The sequence below is a fragment of the Pongo pygmaeus genome, chromosome 1, assembly GCF_028885625.2.
Source record: "Pongo pygmaeus isolate AG05252 chromosome 1, NHGRI_mPonPyg2-v2.0_pri, whole genome shotgun sequence".
In the NCBI taxonomy this organism is placed as follows: domain Eukaryota; kingdom Metazoa; phylum Chordata; class Mammalia; order Primates; family Hominidae; genus Pongo; species Pongo pygmaeus.
In genome coordinates, this window is record NC_072373.2 from 198,266,348 (window position 1) to 198,280,145 (window position 13,798).

Below are 13,798 nucleotides of genomic sequence, written 5' to 3' on the forward strand. Positions count from 1 at the left end.
GTGCAACCATCACTACTATCTAGTTCCAAAACTTTCTTATCGCCCCAAAGGCACCGGCACCCATGAGCACTCAGTCATTCCCCATTCCCTCCTTCCCTCAGCCTCCAGCAACCGCCACTGGGCTTTTTGTCTCCACGGATTTGCCTATTCAGGATCTTTCTCTCTCCCTTCCTCCCTTCCTCTCTTCTGTTCCTTCCTTCCTTCTTTTTTTTTTTTTGACGGAGTCTCGCTCTGTTGCCCAGGCTGGAGTACAATGGCGCAGTCTCGGCTCACTGCAAGCTCCGCCTCCCGGGTTCAAGCGATTCTCCTGCCTCAGCCTCCGGAGTAGCTGGGATTACAGGCGCCTGCCACCAGGCCCGGCTAATTTTTTGTATTTTTAGTAGAGACAGGGTTTCACTATTGCTGGCCAGGCTGGTTTCGAACTCCTGACCTTGTGATCCGCCCGCTTCGGCCCCCCAAAGTGCTGGGATTACAGGCGTGAGCCACCGCACCCGGCCAGGATATTTCATATAAATGGAATCAAACAATATGTGGTCCTTTGTGACTGGCTTCTCTCACCTGAAGCATTGTTTCAGAGGTTCCTCCATGTTGTAGCAGGCATCAGAACTTCCTTTTAATGGATGAATAATATTCCACCTGTGTGTGTGTGCGTGCATGTGTATGTGTGACATTTTTGTTTATCCATTCATTAGTTGAACATTTGGGTATTTTCACCTTCAGGCTATTGTGAACAGAGCTGCTATGAACCTTTGTGTACAAGTTTCTGTTTGAACACCTGTTTTCACATAACTAAATACACTTTACTCCCCTTCTAATGGAAAACGCTACAGCCACCTGCAGTTTTTTCCCCCATTAATTCTGGGAGCTCCTGGAAGTATATCATGTGCATTCTGTGGGGAAAAGAGAGAGAGAGATCAGATTGTTACTGTGTCTGTGTAGAAAGAAGTAGACATAGGAGACTCCATTTTGTTCTGTTAATCTATAACCTTACCCCCAACCCCGTGCTCTCTGAAACATGTGCTGTGTCAACTCAGGGTTACATGGATTAAGGGCTGTGCAAGATGTGCTTTGTTAAACAGATGCTTGAAGGCAGCATGCTCGTTAAGAGTCATCACCACTCCCTAATGTCAAGTACCCAGGGACACAAACACTGCGGGAGGCCGCAGGGACCTCTGCCTAGGAAAGCCAGATATTGTCCAAGGTTTCTCCCCACGTGATAGTCTGAAATATGGCTTCGTGGGAAGGGAAAGACCTGACTGTCCCCTAGCCCGACACCCGTAAAGGGTCTGTGCTGAGGAGGATTAGTATAAGAGGCAGGAATGCCTCTTTGCAGTTGAGACAAGAGGAAGGCATCTGTCTCCTGTCCGTCCCTGGGCAATGGAATGTCTCGGTATAAAACCCGATTGTATGTTCCATCTACTGAGATAGGGGAAAACCGCCTTAGGGCTGGAGGTGGGACATGTGGGCAACAATACTGCTCTGTAAGGCACTGAGATGTTTATGTATATGCATATCTAAAGCACAGCACTTAATTCTTTACCTTGTCTATGATGCAGAGACCTTTGTTCACGTGTTTATCTGCTGACCTTCTCTCCACTATTATCCTATGACCCTGCCACATCCCCCTCTCTGAGAAACACCCAAGAATGATCAATAAATACTAAGAGAACTCAGAGGCTGGCGGGATCCTCCATATGCTGAACGCTGGTCCCCTGGGTCCCCTTATTTCTTTCTCTATACTTTGTCTCTGTGTCTTTTTCTTTTCCAAGTCTCTTGTTCCACCTAACGAGAAACACCCACAGGTGTGGAGGGGCAACCCACCCCTTCACATTCCTCTCAAATTTCCTGCCAGCCATGATTTTATTTATTTAGGAGACATGTAGGTCAATTTTCCTGCCCCTCTCCAGGGCCCCTTCTCAGGGGACCTGTCCCCATGACCACCACTCATCCTTAGTCAGAGCCTCCTGCTTCCTGACCCAAGGGGTGCCATGTGATCTGAGGGAACCGATCTTTTGCTGGGCAGAAACTGAGGTGTTTTCCATTGGAAGATTTGGACTGGAGGACAGGACAGTGGTTAGGTCAGGGCTGGGCAGCACTTCTGAGCTGAGGAATGGGCAGGAGAAAGGTGGTCTTCTGAGAGTTGCCGGGGACCCCACACAGGCACAAAGAGAAGTGGACAGGAAACATGGGCAAGGCACATGACTGACCAGGAGCAGCCTCAGCCCTGCGTTCCAATTCCAGGTGATCTGCTGATTTCCTCTACCAGAATGATCATAAAGTCACTCACTTTAATTAGAAACAAATCCTCTTAAAACTATTCTCGGTCGGGCATGGTAGCTCACGCCTGTAATCCCAGCAGTTTGTATGGCCAAAGCAGGTGGATCACTTGAGGCCAGGAGTTCAAAACCAGCCTGGCCAACTTGGCAAAACCCTGTCTCTACTAAAAATACAAAAATCAGCTGGGCATGGTGGCAGGCGCCTGTAATCCCAGCTATGCAGGAGGCTGAGGCAGGAGAATCACTTGAACCTAGGAGGCAGAGGTTGCAGTGAGCCAAGATCATGCCACTGCACTCCAGCCTGGGTGACTGGAGCAAGATCCTGTCTCAAAAAAATAAAACAAAAAATAAAAACTATTCTCAAAACTTTAATTTTTATTTTATTTATTTTTTGTGGGACCGAGTCTCGCTCTGTTGTCCAGGCTGGAGTACAATGGCACAATCCTGGCTCGCTGCAACCTCTGCCTCCTGGGTTCAAGTGATTCTCCTGCCTCAGTCTCCCAAGTACCTGGGATTACAGGCTCCCGCCACCACGCCCAGCTAATTTTTTGTATTTTTAATAGAGATGGGGTTTCACCAGGTTAGCCAGGCTGGTCTCGAACTCCTGACCTCAGGTGATCCACCTGCCTCGGCCTCCCAAAGTGCTGGGATTACAGGCGTGAGCCACCGCGCCTGGCCTTATTTTTAGTTTTTGAGACAGGGTCTCACTTTGTTGTCCAGGCTAGAGTGTGGTGGTGCAATCATGGCTCACGGCAGCCTCGATTTCTTGGGCTCAAGTGAGCCTCCCCACTCAGCCTCCAGAGTAGCTGTGACTACAGGCACGTGCCACCACATCCAGCTAATTTTTGTATTTTTTGTAGAGGTGGGGTTTCATCATGTTGTCCAGGCTGGTCTTCAACTGGTGAGCTCATGCGATCAGCCTGCCTCGGCCTCCCAAAGTGCTGGGATTCAGGCGTGAGCCACTGTGTCCAGCCTATTCTCAAACTTTAGTTTGCATCAGAATCTCCCTGGATGATGCCGATCCTGCTGGTTCCGAGACCACACTTTATGAATCATTGCTTTAAGCTTGTTTGAGTGTCTGTTCCTTGAAGCCAAATGTGCCCTAACCAAGACAGGTTCTCTGGATTCCCTCTGTGAGGTTTGGCGCTGCATTGTAGGTGTCAGGAAAACTGAAATCCCAGCTGCCTCTAGTGTTAACCCTTAGAGCCCATCCAGCAGGGACTCAACCTCTCTTGCCCCTGCCTGGGCCACACCTGTACTGAGAACACCCTGAGGACATGCAGTGTTGCGGAAGTGCAGGGCAATGCCCCTGCCCTCCTACCTGGCATCAGGTGTTTAAAGCAGTGCAGCAGTATTTAAATTAAAAAAAAAAAAAGCAGTACAGTTTGAACTCCTAGCATCTCACCAAGATTATAGGTCATGCTCAGTTTCTGCGTGTAGCTCTCAGACGGAAGGCTTAGGCATACTTCCTTGGAGCTGAGCCAAGTGACCATCTTTCTCCTGGCCAGATCCTTCTAGTGACTTCTCTAAAAAAACTTCATACAGATCAGCGGTGCCCGCTCCACTGACCTTCATACATACCAGACATGTTTAAATCCTAGTGATGCTCACAGATTGGTCCAAAGTAGGGACTTATTCTACCTCCATCATCCCTACATAAGGAATAAAAGATCTCCTGTCCCACCCAACATCATAGGTAGGCAATTCTCTGTGAAGGGCCAGATAGTAAATATGTTAGGCTTTGTGGATAAAGGTGTCTGTAGCAACCACTCAACTTCGTCACTGATGGCATAAACAATGACAAAAAGGAATGGATGTGCCTGTCTTCCAATATAACTTTATTTACCAAAAAAACAGGCAGCAAGCAGGATTTAGCCTAACCCCTGCTCTACCTAGTAGCTTTTTTTCCTGTTACTAAATGAAGTTAATGAGTGTTTAAACAGATGGAAACATATTTAGTGTCAGCAGTTCTATATTATTATGGGAATCCTTTAAAAATTTATAGGCTATACATGTTTTTCTTAAGAGCAGGCAGTGAGCCCAGCTAATCTTAAATAAACCCAGCCTCAACATTTAAAAAAATGTAAAATTATATCAATACATTGCTGAAACTAAACCAACTTTCTGTCTTTAAAAGAGAAATATTTGAAACTGTTGTTTAAGCAGAAATAATTTTTAAAATAAAAATATGCACATGTCTTAAAGATTTATATAAAAAATGGAATGCCAAACAACTGAAAGGAGAAATCAGATTTAGATTATATCCACGAATTTATTCTCTCGTAATTTTAGTTCTTTATATATAAAAAAGTGAAAACAGCAAAACAATACAACCTGGGCAACACTGACCTATATAAACAGACCTGGTACATTCACTTAAAAACCAATTCAATTCCAAAAAGCAGAAACTTTCTTACTTCTTAAACAAGGTATTAGTTGCTATTTTTTTCATGGTCCAGATGATTTCCAACTCTGGCTCCTCTTTTTAATAAATATGTTTTGACAAGTGCCTTTGTAATGAACTAATCCATTTGCAAACTTGGCAGGCAAAGATAAAGTCAGTTTCTATTTTTCTTCCAAGAGTTGTTGGACAGTGTGTAACTGTAGAGCTCGGCATGTAGAATGGCTGCACTTCCTGTGATTTTTGTGTTGTCTGCCTTACTTTTTTCATACATTGCATCATCAATTACCCATTCATCAGACAGTAGTCAGTCTTCTTTCACAGAATCTAAAATGTCCCAGCTTGGGATAGTCTGCCAGAAATTGTCTCGTATTACTAAATTGTTGGTCCCAACACCGTGGGACAAAAAAGTGGGAAAAACGGTTTGATGGAAGTTTCTTCTGTTTAGAGCTCTAACAGTTCTCTTTATTTTGTGAGGTTATTTTTTTCCTAACTAAAATCTTGTCCATAAAATTCTCCATTAGAATTTTATATAAAATAATTGCCCCGAGAAAAACAGTTAACTAAAATTATGAAGGGTTATTAACTCATTAATGTGAGACGATCCTCAATTCCTTATTGTATTCATTCAATTAAAAAAAAAACTTTTTTTTTGAGACAGGGTCTCATTCTGTTGCCCACGCTGGAGTGTGGTGACATGATTCTAGTTCACTGCAGCTTTGAACTTCTGGGCTCAAGCAATCCTCCTGCCTCAGCCTTTGGAGTAGCTGGGACTACAGGTGTACACCACCACACCCAGCTAACACACTCATTCTAAAGAAACTGTTTTAACTATTTTAACCTTAGCCATTTTAAATTTACAGGTACCAAATTCAGGTCAGCTTCAAATTTGGGAAGGTACAGAAAATAGTTAAATTGTATTTGTTTCTGAGGACAAAATGAACAACAGAGGAACAAAGGACTTTTTCTTGAACGTAGCTGAGGCCACTCCTATTCTAAACTTGTAACTAGGGTGTTTCAATCTGACTGTATATAAATCAAAACAAAAATTTAGCTTAAGATTATTTCCATTTACTCCCAGGTTGATTTAACCAAATTAAAGATAATTTGCATTTTTGATGGCCCTAAGTTAATTTTAATCCCAAACTAGATAAATATTTCATTAAAAACCAGGAATACTGCATCTAGGTATTTTTAGATTAAGTGGCTAATCTGTTTTGCTAATAATTCTTATATATAATTGCAGCCCTTTAAATAAAACTAGCTTTTGCAGTAGACTGATTAAAATCCACTGAGTCAAGAAATACCTAAGAATACATTTTTACTCAATACCATCTTATCATGTGGGCTGCTGACTTAAAAATATGTGGTTTTCTGTTTCAAATAAGATTGTTCTTGTTACATTCCCTGAATCACACCCAATTTATATTTCAAAAATCAGTTAGAGGCCGGACATGGTGGCTCACACCTGTAATCTCAGCGCTTTGGAAGGCTGAAGCGGGTGTATCACTTGAGGTTAGGAGTTCGAGACCAGCCTGACCAAAATGGTGAAACCCCGTCTCTTCTAAAAATACAAAACTTAGCCAGGCATGGTGGCATACCTCTATATTCCCAGCTATTCAGGAGGCTGAGGCATGAGAACTCTTTGAACTCTGGAGGCGGAGGTTGCAGTGGGCCGAGATTGCACCGCTGCACTCCAGCCTGGGTGACAGAGTGGAACTCTGTCTCAAAAAAGAAAGAAGGAAAAAAAATCAGAGAGGTTGGAAAAAATCACTTCAAGTTAATAATATATATATTTTTACTTTTGAAACTTTTTACAAGTAAAATGAATACATTACAATCAAACACAGAACACATATTAAGTAAGTGGACAATAAATATTTTAATTTGCCTTTTGTGTGTATGTGAATGTGAGTGTGTTCCACGGTGGTTTATGTTTCAGATATGTGTGGTATTACAGGACAAAGAAATTAACTCCCCCATGCTCAAAATGTGATTTCCCCCTCCCTGTCTAAGCATTGCAAGAATGCAGACCATAATCACACAATGCATACTTTATCATATGAGACCAAAACAGCATTTTCCTCTCCTGTGCCTCTGGTCTGATGGATACCCAGGGAAACAAATGTTATCTATGAATGGTCTTTTCTGCCTGCCCAAACATGTCTGTCTATTATCAGCACTGGCCTGGCAGGACCTGGTTTCTGATCCTAACCAGCTGTGTGAGAACTAGAAATGTCATTTCATCTGTCACATGGAGTTGGACTAGAATATCTCTCCTGTCCCTTCTAACTTTCAAATCTCTTGATTTAATGGTTCTGTCCTATATGTATCCTGATTTCTCTCTTTTTTTTTTTTTTTTTTTTGAGATGGAGTTTTGCTCTCGTTACCCAGGCTGAATTGCAGTGGTGTGATCTCAGCTCACTGCAACCTCCGCCTCCCGGGCTCAAGCAATTCTCCTTCCTCAGCTTCCCAAGTAGCTGGAATTACAGGCTAATTTTGTATATTTTTAGTAGAGACAGGGTTTCACCATGTTGGTCAGGCTGGTCTCAAACTCCTGACCTCAAGGGATCCACCCGCCTTAGCCTCCCAAAGTGCTGGGATTACAGGCGTGAGCCCCCGTGCCTGGCATGTATCCTGATTTCTGGGGTATTAATTAGTTCACATGGCCAGCCAAGTCCCACTCCTGATGCAGTGGGGCTCCTCCCCATCTGTCACAGTACACTGGATCAACATAATGGGAAGTTATCTGTTGCTGTCATTTCATTTTTACTTGAAAAATAATTTACATACTATATTATTTTTTAAATAAGAAAACCATATTATTATTATTTTTTATTTTTTTGAGACGGAGTCTCACTCTGTCGCCCAGGCTGGAGTGCAGTGGCACTCTCTCAGCTCACTGCAACCTCTACCTCCCGGGTTCAAGCGATTCTCCTGTTTTGTATTTTTAGTAGAGACGGAGTTTCACCATGTTGGCCAGGCTGGTCTTGAACTCCTGACGTCAGGTGATCCACCCCCGTTGACCTCCCAAAGTGCTGGGATTATAGGCGTGAGCCACTGCTCCCGGCCAGAAAACCATATTATTTTTTAAAAAAGAAAACCACCCAGTCAGGCACAGTGGCTCACGGCTGTAATCCCAGCACTTTGGGAGGCTGAGGCGGGCAGATCATGAGGTCAGGAGATCAAGACCATCCTGGTCAACATGGTGACACGCCATCTCTAATAAAATACAAAAAATTAGCTGGGCGTGGTGGCACACGCCTGTAGTGCCAGCTACTCGGGAGGCTGAGGCAGGGGAATCACTTGAACCTGGGATACGGAGGTTGCAGTGAGCCAAGATTGCGCCACTGCACTCCGGCCTGGTGACAGAGTGAGAGTCCGTCAAAAAAAAACCAAAAAAAACAAACCTGATGCATATTTCCTAAAGACTACGACATTCTGATATTCTATGTATAGCATATATTTTTGCATAACTGAATAAAACAGGTAATTTAAACACTGTTAGCGACCGAAGCCACCATGTTTGAGAAAAGGCAAGAAATTTCAGCAACTGTTTAAACTGCTTATAAATATAGTATGCCAAAGCTGGAAGTTTACTGGATAGGAAGAGTAGCTTAGACAGAAAGCGTCTCTGAGGCTCTATGACTGGCTAGGTACCCAACCCACGCATTCTCAGAGTACCCTGTGCTTGTCATTATTGTCACACCCAACATGCTGTGTTCTAACTGCCAGTCTCTGTGATTACACACTGCAGGCTCCTTGAGGGCAGGGATTGTGCTGGTTCACAGAAGTACCCTTCATGCCTGAGTAAACACTCCATAAATAATTGTTTGATAACTATTGAATGAGTAACCAGCCATCTTCACTCATTGATCTGCTGGGAGCAACAGAAGCAGGCAAGAGTAGCACCACATGACACAGGAATAAGAGGCACGGTTTCCAAGAGCAGGCCAGACGCAGTGACTCACACCTGTAATCCCAGCACTTTGGGAGGCAGAGGCAGGAGGATTGCCTGAGGTCAGGCCGAAATCAGCCTGACCAACATGGTGAAACCCTGTCTCTACTAAAAATACAAAAATTAGCTGGGCGTGGGGGTGGGCGCCTGTAATCCCAGCTACTCAGGAGGCTGAGACAGGAGGATCGCTTCAATCCGGGAGGCGGAGGTTGTGGTAAGCCAAGATTGCACCACTGCACTCCAGCCTGGCAACAAGAGCGAAACTCCATCTTTAAAAAAAAAAAAAAGAGGCACGGTTACCAAGAGCCTGTGTTTGGTGTTTGCCAGGTGACCAAAGACTCCCATCAAAATATGACTGATGGAATACTCAGACATGTCCATTCAATAATGTCCCTACAGTATGACATGCTATACTCACCTATTATGAGTGACACCAAAGGATACATGATATTTTGGCTGGGATCATTTTAACTGTTAAGCCAACTCTTGCACACACCTTACCAAAATTTGCAAACTGTCTATTAATCACAAGCAACTAAGCACCAAGAACACTATTCAAGAAAGGAAAAATGAGTTAGGGTGGGTTATATTTTACTAGGAAATTCCTCTGGCTATATTCTATAGGAATTAGGTGTAATATCTATTATGCAATTGCTTAGCATAGTGTTTGTTAAAGGATTAACAAAGCCTCTTTCCCTTCTGCAAGAGAATTTTACCTTTCTTTAACTTTGTAGCTCTGTTCCCTTGGCAACCTAATAAAAATTCATATGTCAACTGCTAGGCAATGTTACATATGGTAGACATGACGCCCAATTGGTAAACTGCATCTGGACTGGGAGAACTATAAATGCCTGATAGGAAGCCTCAGCTCTGGGCTTCCCTAAGTACAGTGACGCTTGAAACAGGCATGTCTTTTATAGAGACCCTGGAGGCCATGTCTATGAAGCTGTTATAAGAGATACTTGTTCCTGTGGCACGAGGGGCTCTTAAGCCGGGGAAGCTTCCATACTTGCCCCATGTAGATCTGTCTCCTTGCACCTGTACTATGCCACACAGACAGCTGCAGAGACTTCCAGAGAAGAGCAACTGGTTCTGCCTTGCTAGTAAGCAGTGCTTCCCATTCTATATCCTTTTAAGTGAATCTGATGCCAAGTGTAGCAGTTTATAAATTTGAATGTTTCTAAACCTTCAGTTGGGCCTAAGACCCTTGGAGGGCACTGCAGTACTATTTGCATGTTTTTCTGATGGCAGTAGATGCTCCTCAGGGGCTATGGATGGTAAAAGATGTGAAACTGTTTGGTATGTTTTTCTACTTCCAAAAAAATCCTGACCATACCCTTCACTGTATGCATGACAGATAATCCATATCCATTACATGTCACCAAGACCTGTATATGAAATTGATGCCTTCCTTCAAAATCCCCAAGCTTGTTACTACGAAACCTTCCTCATCAAAGCACATAATCCCTGCCCTAACCTCCACTGATTAACTGACAAAGGTCCAGAAATCAAATGATGGATATAAAAATTGCCCCCCCCAAAAACCACAATTGTCAGTGAAGAATCGGCAGTAGTAAAATAATCTACCTGGAGAGTCAAGACAGATGCTAAATGTTCTCCTTCAGTTATGAAGTTTCCATGTCATCCGATCATGCAGTCGTGTGAGTTACTGTCACCTTTTAAAACTAGGATATATTTAGGCCGGGCGCGGTGGCTCACGCCTGTAATCCCAGCACTTTGGGAGGCCGAGGCGGGCGGATCACAAGGTCGGGACATTGAGGCTATCCTGGCTAACACGGTGAAACCCCGTCTCTACTAAAAATACAAAAAATTAGCTGGGCGTGGTGGCGGGTGCCTGTAGTCCCAGCTACTCAGGAGGCTGAGGCAGGAGAATGGCGTGAACCCAGGAGGCGGAGTTTGCAGTGAGCAGAGATTGCGCCACTGTGCTCCAGCCTGGGCAACAGAGCAAGACTCCGTCTCAAAAAAAAAAAAAAGAAAAGAAAAAAGAAAAACAACAACAACAACAAAAACTAGGACACGTTTAGGAACCAACCAAACTACTCTGACCCCAAAACATTTTTCGTTTTTCTCTACAGAAGCATCATTTGAAGAAAAGAATTCAAATTTCTAGCACTACAATGAAAGGTTTGTGGAACACAGTACTGTTGAGTGGAGAGAACTACAAAAGTAACAGAAATCAATGAAAACAGTGCCCATCATATGCACCTGAATAAAGTGTCCCCTTATCAGGTTAGAAGATAGTGTGATCACATCAAAACACAAGACAAGCTACAAGAGACCAGCAACAACAGGAAGCACAGTGGGAATGCTCAAAACAGAGCATAATAGGAACTTCTCACCCATCCCAACCGTTTGCCCCTCCCTACCCTATTACACTAGACTTCACAGAGATCATTCTCTTAATGCACAAGGGACACACACAAGAAAAATCTAGAGTTCCAAATATAACAGTCTGAGTTCAGTTAACCAAAGGCCACTCCACTCTTTCCTATAGCTCCCAGAACCAGTGCATGCAGCCCTCCTGTTGCCTTTCTCTCCCTGGGGTTTGTCACGACATCAATGAACAATAACAAAAGAACCCATCTCAGTATTCCAAACCACCAGAATACTCAATTCCACAACATGTTGCAGACCACTAGGTCAGTGGCTTCCTTAAGGAATATTCAAAGTCTGGTGGCCACCAAAATATTTACGTCAGAATGGCATCTTTCTGCCAAATGATCAGAATCATGATGCACTATGTCATTTCTTAATTATTATGGGTAAGGCCCTATTTACATTCCTTCTCAACTTTTGAGAAGGGGGTCCTCATCCCCCAAGAGAAATAACTTCCCAAGAATGCCATTTTGGAATTCCATTACAAGTAAGAGTCCTGTTCCCATTCATGCAATATATCTAATAGGAGACAAAAATATCCCTTTGTGAACTTGGGTGGAATGTGCCAGAATAGAAACTAAACCACTAACAGTCTGTGTTGGGCTCAACTGTAAATTTACTTAGTATAAAAATATAACCAACCCCACAAATTAAGCCTCAAAGACATTGTGATTATAAATACTGACCACCTAATGTGAACATAAATTTAAAAGAGGACCAATTTATGATCTGATAGTCTAAACAAAGGAAATATCTCCTTTAAAAGTGATAGAACTCAGTGATCCAGTTATTGCCAATGCCTGTACACAAACTCCAAACAGTCCACCAGAAATGCAACAATCTGAGATATTACGAAAGAAAGAGAATCATTTAAATATTAGGTGTCACATTCTGTTTTCTTCCCAGTGATTCTGCTACTTTAAAGATTAACAAAATAATCAGAACCTAGTAATGATTCTGGGTGTATGAATGAGTCAGAATTTTCTAAGTTTCCACATTATAAACCTAAATCAGATCTTGGGCAAGCTGTGAACCATCTGGCCTCAGCGCTTCATTTTACTAATCCACTATTTTCTAAAATTTGCAAGAGTGTAAGGGCCTATTAAATATTATGAAGGTCAGCCAGGCACGGTGGCTCACGCCTGTAATCCCAGCACTTTGGGAGGCTGAGGCAGTCGGATCACTTGAGGTCAGGAGTTCAAGACCAGCCTGGCTAACATGGTGAAACCCTATTTCCACTAAAAATACAAAAATTAGCCAGGTGTGGTGGCGCGTACCCGTAATCCCAACTACAGGCTGAGACAGAAGAATCTCTTGAACCTGGGAGGTGGAGGTTGCAGTGAGCCGAGATCACGCCATTGCACTCCAGCCTGGGTGACAAGGACGAAACTCCATCTCAAAATAAATAAATAAATACATAAAATAAAATAAAAAATAAATAAATATTATGCAGGTAAAAGGTAGCTTAAAATAGAACACAAAATTAAGTCCACTCATTAAAGATCCTTTAAAAAATCCTACTTTATCTTACAGCAGATTTTCTCAACCTTGGTATTACTGACATTTTGAATTGGAGAATTCATTGTTGCGGGGACTGTCCTGTGTATTTCAGGATGTTTGGCAGCTTCCCTGGCCTCTACCCACTAGATGCCAGTAGCCACCTGCAAGGCACGAAATCACCCCCAACTGAGAATCACTGTCCTACAGTGAAATCTCTAATGTAAAATGTTTTACCCAGGGATATGAAGAGGTCACGGAATCACTGAAGAGGATCATAGCTCCACTGGAGAAAGCAGGCAAAGAGGCTGAACTATGAGGTAGAAAAGTCATTAAAACATCAGAGATAATTTAAACAGAGAAAGCAAAAATATCAAACACTGTTCCTGGTCAAGTAAATCTTCTACACATCCATTTAAGTTTCTTTTTTGCTGAGATCCCTCTTTTAAAATAACAGCTAATATATATATACATTTTTGGAGACAGTTTCGCTCTTGTTGCCCAGACTGGAGTGCAGTGGTGTGATGTCGGCTCACCGCAACCTCCACCTCCTGGGTTCAAGTGATTCCCCTGCCTCAGCCTCCCGAGTAGCTGGAATTACAGGCATGTGCCACCATGCCTGGCTAATTTTGTATTTTTAGTAGAGACGGGGTTTCTCCATGTTGGCCAGGCTGGTCTCGAACTCCCGACCTCAGATGATCCACCCGCCTTGGCCTCCCAAAGTGTTGGGATTACAGGCGTGAGCCACTGTGCCTGGCCACAGCTAGTATTTTTATTTCAGATAAGACAAGTATCTCTGGTCCCTGATAATTTTCAATAAGTAACTCTTGATCTAGAATATTTTTATTTTATTTTATTATTATTTTTATTATTACTTTTTTGAGACAAGGTCTCACACTATGGCCCAGGCTGGAGTGGAGTGGCACAATCCCAGCTCACTGCAACCTCTTCCAGGCTCAAGTGTTCCTCTCACCACAGCCTCCTGAGTAGCTGGGATTACAGACACATGCCACCACTCCTGACTAATTTTTGTATTTTTAGTAGAGACGGGGTTTCGCCATGTTGGTCAGGCTGGTATCGAACCCCTGACCTCAAGTGTTCCACCTGCCTTGGCCTCCCAAAGTGCTGGGATTATAGGCGTGAGCCACTGCACCCAGCCAAGAATGATATTTATCGAACTATCTGTGATAAAAGAAGTTTTAAATTTTCCAATCTACTGCAGACCAATATGTGGTCCTGCTGTACAGGCTGGTATCCAACCGCTGCACC

General features: G+C 43.3%; 1 protein-coding gene across 1 annotated transcript in view; it reads right to left on the bottom strand.

The window, feature by feature from the left end:
* Positions 1-853: 853 nt before the first annotated feature.
* The window catches only part of ZBTB8B (zinc finger and BTB domain containing 8B), a 35,559-nt gene continuing 22,614 nt past the window's right edge, over positions 854-13,798 (bottom strand). The window contains exon 5 of the mRNA XM_063666380.1: positions 854-890. Coding sequence (XP_063522450.1) covers positions 880-890 — 11 coding nt within the window. The 3' untranslated portion in view covers positions 854-879. The remainder of the gene's footprint in view (positions 891-13,798) is intronic.